The following is a 16,461-nucleotide window of genomic DNA, read 5'->3' as shown; positions in this document are numbered from 1 at the left end:
CGGAAGTAGAGTCTCACGCACTCTTTATCATTTTCACACTCGTGCCCACTCATAGTCTCAACTGTGTCATTGACATGGTCATGTATTAGAAAGAAGGAAAACGATGGAAGGATGTCCGCGGTCTTTAATGTTAAAACTCGAATTAAAAGAATCCAGCATAACGTCTTTTGCTCCCACATTAAAACAAGTGTGTATACTAATCATATGCCATTATAATGAGGCTTTTTGTATTGTTTCTTCCTTTCTATTCTTGTTCTTTCATTCATATTTAAACTGTGTTTAGTACATCAAAGATTTTTACCACGAGGATGGAGAAACATACACACAAGAATGTACCCAACTTGAGCAACTACGTACAGTTAGTGATAATTATTACTTTGATATGTCATATATGATAGTTTGTGTTTGCTATAGAGTCAAGCGGATCGCAAAATGTCACTACTTATGTTTTTGTTGTTGTCGTCGATGAATGATGACGTAATTTTATTTTTATCGCGATGTTGTTCATAAAGACACACTTTTTGTACATTTACACTACTTTCTCTGTTTTGTACTTCGCTCAAACGCTCGGTTGAGAAATGCATAATTTTCTACTATTTCATAAGCTCGGACATTTAGGCACCTATGCGATATAATTTAGTGAACGTACGTTTTCCTCGTCTTCGTCTTTGAAAGGTCTGAAAATATAGAAAGTCTCCATCATATTATAACTGCAAAGTGTAATCAAGTGTCCCAGTTTTGGATGAAGCTATAAGCAATGTTTAATAAACTTTTATATAAAACACTAGAAGTATATGAAGATTTGTAGACATACCTACACTACAAGTATGTATGGTAGGTATGATTATCCATTGTATTTTTACAGGCAGTCATAAAGCCAACTTATGACAACTCAGGGTGTAATTTACTTAGAAGATATTATGGACAGATTCATTTACTTAAAACACGATTTCCAATGTGTCATGGCTCACCGGCTTGTGTTGAGTTCACATGGTCAGTCAGATAATGGTTGTGGTTTTTTTTAATTGTTACCAACTTTATTTTCTTCCTATTCTTCAAACATTTCCCCTTTTAGATATGTTTGCCACTAATTAAATTTCAAAAACATTTATAATTCTAGGACCGATCTCTATACGGATGATCCTGTTTCAATGTCTGATATATCTTTTGAACAGACATCAATCTTATTCAACTTAGGTTGGTTATCTTTGTTGCATTACATATTTGACCAACAAAGTAGATTCCTAATGGTATATTTTTTATGTTTCCCTTTTATTATCAGGTGCTCTTCATTCATTATTGGGATCAAGAGAAGATCGAATATCGGAAGAGGTTTATTTTCCTTTTTATAGATTTTCAAAAGATCAGGAAAATTATCTTTCTAATTAAGATATTATTGTTGCTTTCCCTGATTGTTCAAATAGGGAATGAAAGTGGCCTGTACACATTATCAGTCAGCTGCTGGTGTATTCACTTATTTAATGGTAATTTATACACAATAATAAATTTTCAATGGTCTGCTTCAACCATTTATTTCTATGTTTGTTTTTTTCAGGAAAACTTTACGACCGATCAATATAGTGACACTGCAAAGGACTTGCTTTCTTTGTATATTAATGTGATGTTGGTAAGTCAATTTCTCTGTTGAACTGAGAAATGTTTTAGTTGTCAAAGATTCATGTTTATCTTAATTATTGCAACTACTGTAAGTTTTTGTTTTTCATTTTTTCATGTGCTGATTTAGGGCCAAGCTCAGGAATGCTTGCTTGAGAAGTCAATGTTAGACAACAGAAAAAACTCATTAGTGGCCAGAATTGCCATGCAGGTTGAAACTTTGTTCAAGTGTAGAATCAACATTTCCTATTAAGAATGACAGAATGAAATTTAGGAATGAACAATATTCATTAAGACTGAGTATTTTATTCATTAGGTTCAAAATTACTATACAGAAGCTATTGCATGTTTGGCATCTTCATTTGGTGAAATACTTCCTCCAAAGGTTCACAAGGTTTGTTTTTATGCTTGCACCAGGCCTATTCCATTCCTTATGGTTGCAACCAGGGCTATTCAACATCTTTATGGTTGCAACCTGGGCTATTCCATTCCTTATGATTGCAACCAGGGCTATTCCATTCCTTATGGTTGCAACCAGGGCTATTCCATTCCTTATGATTGCAACCAGGGCTATTCCATTCCTTATGGTTGCAATCATGGCTATTCCATTCCTTATGGTTGCAACCAGGGCTATTCCATTTCTTATGATTGCAACCTGGGCTGTTCCAATCCTTATGGTGGCAACCTGGGCTAATTCATACCTTATGGTTGCAGGGTGGGACGTTGCTTACACACCTTACTTCACACCTAGCTCTCTGATTCTTCACATTTACTATGTAGGATTTCTTTATATTTACTTGCAGCTTTGGAGTAAGTTGTTGCAAATAAAATGCTCCTACTTGAATGCTCTGGCGTATGTAAGTATTAACGTTTTTGCTGATAACATTTATATTAGAGGTAGCACATATTACATACACAAAACGTCAGAAATATTTTGTCATCTTTGTTGCACTTAAATTCAAGCTACTGATCGCGTCACAAAAGATGAATTTTCTTAAAAGCACATACGTAAAACGTCCTTGGCACACTGAATCGTCGTAACTGTATTTAAATAATGATTGCATATACTTTTATTTAGTATCTTTAACTTCAGACAAAACATGACAAAGTACGTACATCCACAAGCATTACTTAAATCCTATTTTCAAATATTTTCGTTTCATTTTCAGATGTATATGTCAAACGCATCTGATGAGCAAAGTAAATATGGAGAAAAGGTTAAGGAACATTTGTATATGTACTCACGACTAAAGTATTTATACAATACAGCAGTGTTTGGTGATCATCTGCCCATGTTTTCAATGTAGACTTTAATATTCAATCCTCTTGTTTTTAGGTTGCATTTTTAAAAATTGCTGCTCAAAGAATTTCGGAAGCCAAGAAGTTGTTGAAAGTATGTGCTCATCCTTGTTATAAGTTTTTCATAAGTTGTGGTTCTTATTTGCATTTGAGAAATGAGGTGTTCTCATATCATTTTAGAATCAAAGTAAACAAATGCAAGACGTGGTACAATTTATTACTGATGTCATTACTCAAAAGTGAGCAAGCTGCTTCCCTTTATTGAAGTGTCATAATAAGTTTTGCATGGTCTTTATATTATCTAAAGCCTTTAGTTGATTTCACCGTTTAGAATGTATTTTACTTATATACAAGACAATTAGTTACTTTCTTGCAGACTTGAAGGAGCGAAACGCGACAACGACTTTATATATCATGAAGCTGAACCAGCTTCAACTGCTTTACCTGAGATTAAAGGTATGTTCTACCCCTACATTTATACCACATTGTTGATGTGGTTTTTTTTACTCTTATATTCAAGTCTCCGTGAAGTTTGTTGTTGCTCCAAACAACAAACAGATATGCTCGCGTATTCATTGTATTAAAACCATTTTTGAATTGTTCGTACTCGCTTTCAACCAACATATCAACCATTTTATCAAGGAGCGTCGCTTGTAAAACCAATTCCCTTCCAACCTTATGATCCATCGACGGGAAAAGATATTTTTGAGAAACTTATTCCCATGAAAGCTCACGAATCCTCTTCTTTGTACAGGTTTGTTTTCTGTTCCTTTTGTTGTACGATTTATTTTTTTGATATGTCTAAGGATCATTTCTTTAAACAGCGAGGAAAAGGCCAATCTTTTGCGTCGTTACGGTAGTATTGTTAGCGAAAAAGATAAAGAACTCAGGTAATATTTTTTCTATTGCTGCATAGTCTTACTGGCTCGTAAATCAAAATGATTTTACAGAAAAGACGTGCATCTTTCGTTCTCTTCACTCCTTACAGAAGAATAAATCTCTGGAGTTACTCTGCGATGTAGCAACATGTGTGCATTGCATGAACGAAGTCTCTGGAGCTACTCTGCGATGTAGCAACATGTGTGCATTGCATGAACGAAGATTAATACATAAATTAGAATACTTGAAAGATATAGAAGAATTAGAACACATGCAGGATGGTGTTTTCTCCTAATTGCCAGCAGTTCTCTTATTTAATTTTACACAAAAAAATCTATGAGCCTATGACTTGTCAGTGTGCATGTTGCATGATATAGCTAATTGACCGATTACTGATTTTATTCCGTGTAAATTCTTTACGCTATGTAGTTCTTGGTTGGCGTCTATGCACATTGACGATCTTATGAGCCCTGAAGAATCGGATAGTCTTCCTGGTTGGTTTTATTTAAACCTTAAAATCTTCACGCATTTCCTTAAACCATGCTTGATCTGCGTGTCTTTTTTTGTGATACATCAATATTTTTTTGTCAGACGACTTGAAAAAGAAGTGTGAAGTGTTACAAGCCAATCCTGGTGATATCAAAAAATCAATGGAAATGCTTACAAGTAAGATAATCTAAATGCTTTCATTTTATTTTGTATTCTATTTTAATTTGCGTCATGTGATTGCTCTTGATGCGTTTTATGAAGCAGACACGTTTGATAGCCGGTTGTGTACGTAGGAGTCAAAGAAAGTTGTTTACCAATTTCTACTTACTTACATTCCTTGTTTCTTGTTTTTTAAACGTTTTGCATAATGAACCACTACCCCTGCCCACCAGCATCTGTAGATTCTGTATGTTGATGATAGTTTATTCATGTCAATAAGTTATACATAAGATAAGCTTTATATGTAATGTTCGAGTCATTTTAGAACTGAAAGGAAAAAGCACCGAGTTTGGTAAAGTTCTTGAAGACACCAGACAAGAAATCCTCGACGTTCAAAATGAGAGAAAAGGATTAATTGTGAAGACTAATTTTGAAATTGACTGTCTACATCCATCATCATCATTCATCTGGTCCTCTTGATCTATTTTCATAGGAGAATGAGAAAGTTAAGATAGGAGATGACAAATTGAAAGAGTGTCTTGATGAAGTAAACGGTTATTATCAAAGACACATGGATGCTGTAAGTAAATTTGACGGAATGATCAACACTGATGATCACCAAGTCCAAAATACGCTATTGTATTTTTAGACTAAGACAAATGAGGAGCTAGGAAAAGCGTTTGAAGCAAATCGTCGTAATTTGGAATTGATGATTGGACCGGAGGAAGCACTACTAGGAATTTTACCCACACACAATATCTTAGATTGTAAGTTCACATCTTCACTGAGCTATATAGGATTTGTATCGCTGCTGTAGTTACGTACGTATTATCTTTGCACTACTCTATATTACGTACATACATTTGTGGTTCGTTTCAACACTTTATATAAAGGCAGAGTTATTTCAGAAAAGAATTCAGTTGTGAGTTTTTTCTGTTTTCCTACGGTGGATTAAATCATTATATTTTGTTTTGATTTTTGATTTAGCTCCAATTGAGGGCGATACTGTTCAACGTATACGAGATCTTTTGGTAAGATCCAGTGAGATATAAGTTGTTTTTTTGCTGCAACTCAACCTTTGAAATACCATTTATTTTATTTTTCTTTATGACGTGAACATAATCTTTTGATGAATTTCTAATGTCATAATTTATGTATCACAGGGTAAAATTGATAAAATGAAAACGCAAAGAGTTCAGTTCATGGAAAAATTAAGGGAAGAAGTTAGTAAAAACTAAAAAAATTCTTAACATCACTGTTACATTGAATCTTGTAGTTACCTCTTTCTTCACGCGACCATTTAATTATATTAACATCATTTTTACACAGAATCTTGTAGTTACCTCCTCTTTCTTTCACGTGACCATTTAATTATATTAACATCATTTTTACACAGAATCTTGTAGTTACCTCCTCTTTCTTTCACGTGACCATTTAATTATATTAACATCATTTTTACACAAAATCTTGTAGTTACCTCCTCTTTCTTTCACGTGATCATTTAATTATATTAACATCATTTTTACACAGAATCTTGTAGTTACCTCCTCTTTCTTTCACGTGACCATTTAATTATATTAACATCATTTTTAAACAGAATCTTGTGGTCACCTCCTTTCTTTCACGTGACCATTTCATTATATTAACATCATTTATACACAGAATCTTGTGGTTACCTCCTCTTTCTTTCACGTGACCATTTAATTATATTAACATCATTTTTACACAGAATCTTGTAGTTACCTCCTCTTTCTTTCACGTGACCATTTAATTATATTAACATCATTTTTGCACAGAATCTTGTGGTTACCTCCTCTTTCTTTCACGTGACCATTTAATTATATTAACATCATTTTTACATTGAATCTTGTAGTTACCTCCTCTTTCTTTCACGTGACATTTCATTATACATAAGTTGTTTGTGATTCTTATTGCTTAGGTAAACAAAGACGACATTACTCATCTTATTGCTACCAAAGAAGGCGAAGACCTCCAGGTTTGTACCTCGTTCATTTTATTTCACTATTATATATGGCAATATTTATGTTATATTCAGAAGATTTTTAGCGATGTCTATCGTTGGTCAGATCTAGTCATTTCTTATCGTTTTTGTGCAGTTGCAAAAATTCAAACCAGTCGTACATGGTGTAAATTTTTAGGGTGAATGCAATTTATTTTCCTCGTGATTAAATATAGTCGGTCAATGCATCTAAGGTTATTTAAGTTTTTTGCCAACAGCACAAAAATTTAGGAAATTCATTTTATTTTTTGTAATATCGGTTGTGTAAAGGGTCCTTTCATGGAACACGTAATGTTTTCTCGAACAGCGTATGTTTGAAGCCATTGATGAAAAAAAGCCATGTGGATGATGAAAAAAAGCCACATCGCTATTTGTTTAAATTTTCCATTTGTTCTTTTGTCTTTTGAAAGCGTTTTGAAGTTGTTTTTTCTTATCGTGTTGTCATTTTGACAGGTCAAATAAATATGTAAATAAATGTGGTTAAATATTGCCTTTAATAGAATATACTTTCTCTGTGACTTACTCTTTTTGATTGAATGTTAGATTATGAGTCCTCTAGACTCTTATGCTTAGAGACATGTAATTATATTTACATAATTATTTCGATAGTTCTCAACTCCTCTCTTTATCTTGTAGAGCCTATTTAAGGAAGAGCTTAAGAAACACGACGAATCCTGTGATTTACTTAAACGTAATTTGGATGCCCAAGAAAAAATTATGAAGTATGTTTTCATATTATATGGATTGTTTGTTTTCTTCTTGACCCTCTTTAACAGCGTCTTGTGTTTGTAATGGTTTGCCCACAGTAGGTGTAATTGCAATTCTTTTTTCACATGTTGACCTTACGTACAAAATATCGTTATTGTATAGCGCATTGACGGATGCTAACGCAAAGTACGCTTCCGCTCGCAAGTCAGTCGCCGAAATCAAAGCTAAGTATGTATACCGTTAAGGATGCACTTTTTTAGCGCTAATTTCGCTGGCAGGTTTTGTGTGTTGTAGAGGCAATTTTTACCATTTGGATCTTACTTTTATGGTAACTTGTTTTTAGTTGTACTAATGAAGATTGCCCTCCCCCCCCCTTGCCGTCACCTCTGTTTAGCGCGATATATTTTCTGTATTTTTCCAGTTTTATTAATCCGTCATTTTTTTTGGACATTTTTACACACGTTTGTCTCTATCTTTCCAGTCGTGATGCTAAGATCAAGAATTTAATGGCATCATATGATTCTTTCATATCATTCAAGGAAAAAGTCAGGTTTGTAAAGTAGAATGTTGGAGTTGTGCAAACTGCCCCTCTTTATACCTATTTACACCTGTTTACAGAGGTGGACTGGATTTCTATGGACAAATGAGTGAAATGATTGAGAAACGCCGCCCAATTTTATCAACTGTGTGTCAAGGCGAGAAGGACAGGCTGCGAAAAATTGTTGGAAAAGCTGGACAATTAAAGAGTACGATTTTCATACTAACCGTTTGTTGGTTGAATCCTTATTGCCAATGTTGACATTTTACATTGCTGCACGTGCAGAGAAGTCATAGCTTTCTCTGGTGTGTGTGTTTATTGCTGGTAATAACGAGAAAACACCATCCTGAATGAAAGTATTCTAATATATTCTAATATATTTAATGTCCGTCATACACTGCTTTCCATGGAAATGTTGTCTTTGTTATTTTACCTGATTTCATCACGTGACGTTGGCTTTCTTTTATCAAACAGATGAACGAGGTATGAAGTCTCAGGATGGTACGCCCTCTTCCAATGTCATGTTTGTTGATCGAAAAAGCAAACCTGCACATCTAAGTCAACCTAGAAATCCTCAATCTAATCCACCAAACCTTCCTGGTAACATGCAGTATTCTCACATTAATCCGAATGTTATGCCTGCCGGGCCTCGACCAAATCTCATCGCTCAACCTCAGATTCCAGGTGTTTCAAACCAAGTTCTTGGTAATCCCCAATTTTCTTCTGGTAATCTGCATAATCCATCTGGAGGGTATAAACCACCGGCAGGTCATGTTCCTCTGTCACATCATTCAATACCTCATTCACTTCGTGGTCCTCTACCCAACCAACATCCACCCATTTCTAGTCATGCTCAAATTAATTCTTCAATTCGTGGTGCAACAGAAATGTCGCAGCCGCTTGTGCCTCGAGTTTCTTCAGGGACATTACTCACTACAAGACCGATTATGTCTTATCCGTTTCCTGCAACATCTTATGAAGGAACATATCCCCGTACTTCTACACCATTTCAACCAACGTCTAGGTCAGACATTCCCAATCAGCTGTTGGTCAATATCCTCCCGTAAATATGCCATACATGGCTCGTCCTATTCAACATCCCAGGGGCCAAGTCCAAACGTCAGTTGATCCGAATGTAAGACCTCTGCTTGGTGTTCCTCCGTTGCGATATCCAGGACCTCGTCATGAACAAATATTGCCACCATCACCAAGAGGCATCGTGTCAGAGCAACCAATGATACCACAGCAGCATATGATTTCTCAATTTCAACCTGGTCAACAGTCTTTTCAACAACAACCGGAGATATCCCTTCAACACTGGCAACCAAAATACACACCATTGAGACCAGAATCCATACCATCTGGCACCATTCAACAACCCTCAGTTAAACCCCCCTCTTATCACGAACAGTTTAATATTGCTTCTAATCAACCACCACCTCTGGTACCACAGCCTAATACAAGGCTACAGTTAAGTCCTGGACCAAACGTGAAGCCACAATCTAATCCAGGGACACAGTCGAATCTTGGAGTGGGTTCATTTGTTAGCAATATGATAGAACAGCAGTACGCACTCCCAAATCAGAAAAATTTGAGTCAACCACGTGCACAGGAAGCAATTCCTTTCGACCAATCGAGAACGCATTCTTTACAAAGTCAATACCGACAACCATTCCGTCCTACATTGCCATCTTCCACGATGCAACAATCCCAACTTCAAGTTTCACTCAATCGACCACCTTTACCTCAAGCGTCTAATAACCAACACCACTCCGGACATCACCACGAAGCACCGTTACAACCATTTTCTGTTCAGCCTAATGCTGGGACATCACCTCAGCAGTATGCTGCGCCAGGCTCCTCTTTTCATCCTAGACCTCGATATCCTGCAGCGCCATTGCAACCACAACCCTCAACGCAATTTCACTTTCAACAGCAACCAGTTGGACAGTATCATCAGCTTGGTCCGTATCAGCAACAGTCTCCTTACCATGGTCAAACCGTGTTTAAGCAAGAAAATCAATCATTGGGCCCCGCATCTAAGGCACCTCTTGATCAACCAGCAGTTATTGAATCACCAATATATTCAAGGCAACCATTGGAGGCAAGGTCATCTTCTGAACGTTTACCAACTCAGCAATATCAATCTTCTCAAGTAAGATTAATTGAATCGAATAATATGGAAGGCAAGATGCAATACCCGATTTCTTCTCCATTTGATAATCCAACAAGTTCTTTCTCTCCCTCTCCTAATAATGAAATGGAAAATTTCGCATTAGCACAAACCAACAAAATATCGAATAGCGAGTTTCGCAATGTAGAAACTGGTCAATATCCATCCACGGGTAATTTGGGTCAGGTAAAAACGAAGAGATACAGCCTCGTCAACCTAGCAGTAATGATTCTCGAAATACTCCAATGGACATACAGACGTCAATTTCTCCATACTTAACTTCTACATATCCCACAAATTCTCAGTCAAACAGTCCATTTTACTTAGCTCGACCTGCGTCATCCACAAAAAGCGATATTTCTTTATCCACGTATCCTTTACCTACTTCAAGTTCAAATCTCGAACACCAAGTAAATCAACCAAATAAAGATGTCTTCTTTTCCCAGGTACCGTCATCGACATATTTTCAACCTGATCACGATGTTATCAACTCTGCACAAAGCAACACATCTACAGTTCAAAATAATTCTCGCATGTCATCTACAAGTTCACATCCATCATCAGCGAACACATCCAAACAATATTATTCGTCAGGAAACATTCCAAATCATGAAAATGTAGGAAGTATAACAACATCTAATGTCCCTTCTTCATCTAATCAATCTAATCTACAACGAAAATCATCGCGCGATTTTAATCCGCAAAAAATGTACTGACAAGACCTGGTCCGTTGTCTGTGCCCGTTGATTCTGCTGGGACTGGGACTAGCAACTCGAAAGAAGACAAACATTCCGAGCAAAAAGCAATTTTTGGGCTGACTGACAAGATGGCTTCCGAGATCAATCGTCATGATTACAAAGAATCGGATCAGATGCCTGACGCAACGAAGGAGGATTTTAGTGTGAATGATAACCAATCTATGGTTAGTATAAATGATAAACTACTGGAGAATCTTAACTCGTTTGGTAGTCCAGGACAATTGAATAAAGATGGAACAACGATGTCGTTGTTTAAAAAAGACGGTATTGCCGAATCATCTTCCAGTTCATCATCCGTAATTTTATCTCGTGATAAAGAATTTTCCGTCACAAGTAATACGAAGTCAAATTTTGAGAATGTAACAAACTCTGTGACAAAACCGACAAGTGAAGAACAGCCGTCGAACCCTGGGAATAATGATAACTCCGGATTAGTCAATTCTGGTGTTTCCGGTCAACGTTCATCGTCAATGTCGAGTCAAGAGGATTTACAGTCGCTACAACATAAAGTATTACTTCAACAGCAGCAATTGATCGATCAGCAACAGCGTTTTTTACAACAGCAAGTTGTTGGAGAACAGTCGCAAGTGTGGAGGCTCATGGAACAAGTGAAACATCAACAAAAAGAGTTGGAAGATCTACGAAATGAAATTAAAGTAAAGGAACAGTCGGAGAACTTTGAGAAAAAACAGAACGTAACAGCTGATGTTGAAAGAAATGAATCTTCACAAGTTGCTATCGATGAAGATCGTTTAAAAGATGAAACAAGTGATATCACACAAAACCATGTGAACTCGAATGCTTCTCACTTGAAACTGGTTGCGAGTACAAATCAAAATGAAAACATCGAGTTTCCAAAGGAAGAAAACGTGATAACGGAAAATGACTTCAAAGTGAGTCAACTGAATGAAATTTCATCATCATCTGCTTACCATGAAGTTACAAATTTGGTTGAAAAACCATCAAAGGTCTCAGGTCTTGAATTGATTTCGGAACTTACCGTTGCTCCGCGCATTGAAGATTCTTCATCAAACTCATCGCAAACAGCACAAATGAAACCCGATTTCCTTTCAACTGAACCATCTGAGCCTTTCACAATGAAAAGCTTACTGCAATCTAAAACAACCATAGGAAACAAAGAGTCCGATGTAAAGAAAGAAGTTGATGTTGTCGTCCCTGAAGATACAATTAAAGGTGCGTGCAGGGTGTGAAACATTGGTGTGGACAGAGGGTTGGGTAACAGAGGTTCGGTTATAAATGAGTTGTTTGACTTTAGCTCAATCGTTTTGTACATATGTATCAGTGAAATAATGTCGACTGAACAAATCAGGGTATTCCTATATGAAGGAGGTATCACATGACCTTAGTTTTTATAGGCATAAAGTTCCTTTCACTATTTACGTGCTCCTTGACTTGTGACACAAAAACTTTACAGGAATTGTTTGTTGCAATTGTTTATTGGCTTGTTGATATTTTATTTTTGTGTTTAATGCGAAGTATTCACTAGTATATCTAATGAATTTTTAGAGTCTTCTACTGTTTTTAAAAAACGTCGTCCTCCACCTTCCGTGCCAGAAGCTGAAGCTCCATCTCAACTTGAGGTAGTTACCGCTGACGTGTTTTCTCAGGCTCGCATCGATACTGGCAATGCAGTTTGTTCAACAGCCCAGGAGGGGACAGTCGACGCGAGCTTTGTGTTGCGTCTTCAGGGCTTAGTCGAGGATTATCGTGATATCGTGAATAATTTGCCGAAGAAACCAATTACGGGTCATAGTAATCTGACCAAAGAATGGCTGGTAGGAAATTTTCTTTTTATTCTTACTTTACATCATGTCTTCTCTCTATGTTCGAACTAAACAGTATTAGTTTGTATGTAGCAAAATATTTTATATGTCTTTGTTATACCTTATTACAGTCTACTGCCATTTTCATTGGATCTTTCTATTCTTTTTACACAGTTATCTAAAATTATACGTTTAGATTACTAATTAGAATGTTTTGGATTTAGGATCTTCAACATCATCAGGATACGATCAGTAAAGTTCTTACTTGTGATGTTGGAAAGGCAAACGCTACGAAGAATCGATATTTGGATATTCTTCCATGTACGTATAAACCAAAATAGTTAAACTTTTCTTCCTAAAATAAGAAATGAAAAATTATTTCTTGTAATTCTGTCATTGGTTAAGAAACTTCACAGCATTTTCCCGTTTGTTGAGTAAACTCCTCGAAATTCTACTATTGTTTAAATGAATTTTTGAACATAACATTGTCCCATTTTGTGAAATAACTTCTCAACATTTTCCCTTTTGTCCAATAAGATTTATAACGCTCTTCCATTAAGTTTTTAGCCTTTATTGATTGCTTGCATTTAATTGTATTATATTACAACTTTATAAATATACGTTTACTTTTTATCTATAATCACGATCAATGTCTCACACAACTTGTGAATTTCTGAACTTTATTTTTTACCTATTTCATTGAGCATCTTGGACTTGGACGACCATTACTAAAATTATTGTTCTGATAAAGCTGATCGTTTGTCTATGTTCTTTTCAGACGACCAGACAAGAGTTATTTTACAAGGAAAAGAGGATTCGGATTACATAAATGCAACTCTAATTGAGGTACTCAAACATTGTAACTCCCCCCAACATCAATCCCTGCCAAAGAAAGTTTGCTACTATAGTCTTGTGCTTTGCAGGATTTGACACCACTTTCACCCAAGTATATAGCAAGCCAAGGGCCTATCCCACAATGCTTCATGGATTTTTGGTTGATGGTGTGGCAAGAAAAATGCCCATTGATTGTAATGTTGACTAAAGAAGTTGAAGGAAAGAAGGTCTGTGTACATTTTATGTGTAATTGCTGTGCAGCTAATGTCAAGTGAAAATTCCATTTGAAAAACACTCTCTGCGTGTACAGGCTATTTTCTTGGCTTAAGCTCCTTGTTGAAGTTAGTTGTGCGTCCTGTTTGTATTCCTTGCTCTCAGGAACTAACAGATTTCTCTTTCTTTGTTTTGATAAAAAAAAGTTCATTGATATAGCACAAAGATGCTTAAAAACCCGCCAGGCAATTCATTTATATAGTATGTTGTCAAGATTGAGGTGTATATTTTGTGATTTGATTGAAATATGCAGCTCAAGTGTCATCAGTATTGGCCAAAAGATGAGGGACATTCGATGCTGTTCGGATCTCTTCGTGTCACTATGAAACGTCAAGTATCCCTTCCTTTATGGAGAGAACGAGTCATTCATGTCACTCATGATGAGGTATCAGAGCTGTTTATAATGTTTTTGTAACTACAGACCCCCAAACGTTTATCATTAAGTTCGTTTTCTTTATAGACTGATGAAGTACATATTGTTGAACATTACCAATTCATGGGATGGCCTGACCAGTAAGAGCTTATACAACCTTCATATGTTTTCACAATGGTACGCATGATTTTTTCCTGAATCTTATTTTATTTTTTTAACAGTGGTGTTCCTAGCAATCCATCGGATTTCTTTACGTTCATGGAGCATATTTATAATCGACAGGAAAGAAATTATTCTCAAGTCAAGTTTTCCATGTTGCTTCACTGCAGGTGCTGCATATATGTTACAATTTTACTTTATAATACTTCTATTTATGGCTGTTTTACGCATTTCATGCTGGGCTTTAATATTTATATTTCGAATACGATTCCCTCCTGGTTTATCGATCGCTTCTACTAATGAATTGTGAAATAATTGTGAAGTGTTTATAATTAAATTACATGTATTAATTTTCTTTAATAACTTCTTCCATTTGACGGTAATGGATGGAATTTAAAATGTTTATGTATTGTGTTCTATTTTAGTGCCGGTGTTGGGCGAACTGGGGCATTCATTGTCATTTATTCCGCAATGAGAGAACTTTACTCGGGCAATGGCATTAGTAAGTCTCGTAGTTAATGTGATGAGCTGATACAAAACGTTCTTCAAATACTCTTATTTTTGTCTCTTTGTAGTGGATGTTAGTGCTCTCGTTAAAAAACTACGAACGAAACGAAAGTATATGGTCCAAAGGAAGGTGCGTTCTTCTTTTTCTTAAATTTGTTTGTAGATTTCGCCTATATTTTGGCTTTGCTTTATTTCCTTTATTGCAGGAGCAATATGAATTTTGTTACAAAGCTATTCTATATTCAGCTGAGCAATTTCTAATTCATGGTAAGACTAACAACTTGTGTAGTAATTGAAGGAACTAACTCTTTAAACTTTGTTATTCTTGTTGACATGTATAGTTTTGCCAATGTTAGCTTTCAACCATCATAATTTGTTGCTATGGTTAATTTCAGTTTTACTACTGCCCACTATCGCATAAATAAGTCAAGGTAGTTATAAAGCATGATCCATCATATGAAGCGCTTGAGATGTTGGTGTTTTAAAGCTTAAATATAGAGATTGTTAGGTAGATAATTCGTACGTTAATTTATATTTTGTCAAGAGTGCTCAAGTGAGATGAAATGTTAGAAAATCTCCGTCATGAACATTTTTTTATTATTTCAGAGAGAAAAGGTGATTCAGCTGGGGACAGCAGTGTAAGTAGTACATCCTCAGATGAAATTAGTTCTTCTGATGATGATGATGATGAAAAATATTGCCCACCACCAATCGTACCACAACGACCTCAACATACGTCTAACAGTAAAACTGAGATTAACAGCACGAAAATGCATGATGATGAACTATCGAAGACTTTTGATTTTAAATCAGGAAAACAATCCCAAAAAGAACCCGAAGTGAAGTCCATTCTGGCTTCTAAGATCACACCAGGATCTTTACCTGGTGGTGTTTCTGGCAATGATGTCGATCAAATAAAAAAAATGGCAGAGAATCAGAATGGAGGCGGTTTGAATAATTTTCTCGAAATATGTACAGAAAGCTTGCGTCCTATTGATACTGCTAAACTTGAGAATATAAATGACAGTTGTCTGTCACAACCAAAGGATTCCTTGAACAAACCTCCGCATAGTGAACTCCAGTCAAATGATGAATCTGATTTGGGGGAAACAAAATACAAGGAAATTACTCAAGACCCAGATGAGAACGATAAAAGAGGGCCAACGCGGAGTTGAGCAACTCTAACAATGATAATGTTGCTCTCATACCTGGCTTAAAGGAAATTCACGAAGGGCGTTTTAAAGATTGCAGCGATACTTCGATGGAACAAGACGTTGACGCCGTAATGAAAGAACACGTGACTTCAGGCAGTGAGGTAAGTGTAGGTGAGACACAATTTGTGACCAACAACATACCAGGGCATGCCACAAAAGAAGGTACAATGTCAAAGTCAAAAGTGATGATTTTTCAAGTCAATCGGTAGAATTACTTGGGGAAATATTAACAAATACTGAAGAGACATCAATAAAAGCTCAACCTGATAAAGAAACAAATTAAAGGACATTTGTGCAACACAATACTGGTTTGCATGAAGTCCAAAGGTACAAATTATTTTTTTCAGCAATTATAGAGACAGAGAAAATACAGAAAATATTTAGAAAACTCTTTGTTGAGCTGTTAAACATTTAAAATTTCAAACTCACATTTTGAGCCAGCATGTTAAAATGATGTATATATTGCATAGTTTTTTTGCTTTGTTTATTTAGACATTACTGCCTTCAAAGGTCTGCTGGAATATAAAATGAAATGGAATAGTTTTTCGTATAACTTGCTTAAACATATGGCATTATATAATAGTTGACATAATAAAAATATATGACATCTTATGTTTGTTGTATTTTGTTTTGGTTATCAGCAGACAAACTTTTTCCATTTTTTATGTCAAATGTTTGCA

General features: G+C 35.8%; 1 protein-coding gene across 1 annotated transcript; it reads left to right on the top strand.

Annotated features, from left to right (window-relative positions):
* Positions 1–16: 16 nt before the first annotated feature.
* LOC124452492 (tyrosine-protein phosphatase non-receptor type 23-like) lies at positions 17–16,393 on the top strand. Its single transcript, XM_047003050.1, has 44 exons — positions 17–187; positions 284–358; positions 866–993; positions 1,121–1,197; positions 1,283–1,332; positions 1,425–1,484; positions 1,556–1,627; positions 1,745–1,825; positions 1,931–2,008; positions 2,418–2,471; positions 2,784–2,831; positions 2,951–3,007; positions 3,094–3,152; positions 3,290–3,369; positions 3,556–3,667; positions 3,738–3,803; positions 4,222–4,286; positions 4,384–4,458; positions 4,766–4,857; positions 4,934–5,020; positions 5,090–5,207; positions 5,428–5,471; positions 5,604–5,663; positions 6,380–6,436; positions 7,097–7,182; positions 7,331–7,396; positions 7,650–7,718; positions 7,787–7,914; positions 8,181–8,771; positions 8,831–10,065; positions 10,185–10,503; positions 10,575–11,831; positions 12,165–12,433; positions 12,646–12,742; positions 13,200–13,267; positions 13,345–13,482; positions 13,782–13,913; positions 13,989–14,041; positions 14,123–14,230; positions 14,486–14,562; positions 14,636–14,697; positions 14,774–14,834; positions 15,174–15,882; positions 16,274–16,393. Exons 1-43 carry the CDS (start codon positions 104–106, stop codon positions 15,740–15,742), a joined length of 7,164 nt encoding a protein of 2,387 aa, XP_046859006.1. The 5' UTR covers positions 17–103; the 3' UTR covers positions 15,743–15,882; positions 16,274–16,393.
* Positions 16,394–16,461: the final 68 nt, after the last annotated feature.

The sequence above is a fragment of the Xenia sp. Carnegie-2017 genome, unplaced genomic scaffold (assembly GCF_021976095.1).
Source record: "Xenia sp. Carnegie-2017 unplaced genomic scaffold, XeniaSp_v1 HiC_scaffold_25, whole genome shotgun sequence".
NCBI lineage: Eukaryota > Metazoa > Cnidaria > Anthozoa > Malacalcyonacea > Xeniidae > Xenia > Xenia sp. Carnegie-2017.
This window is presented reverse-complemented; position numbering and strand designations above follow the sequence as displayed.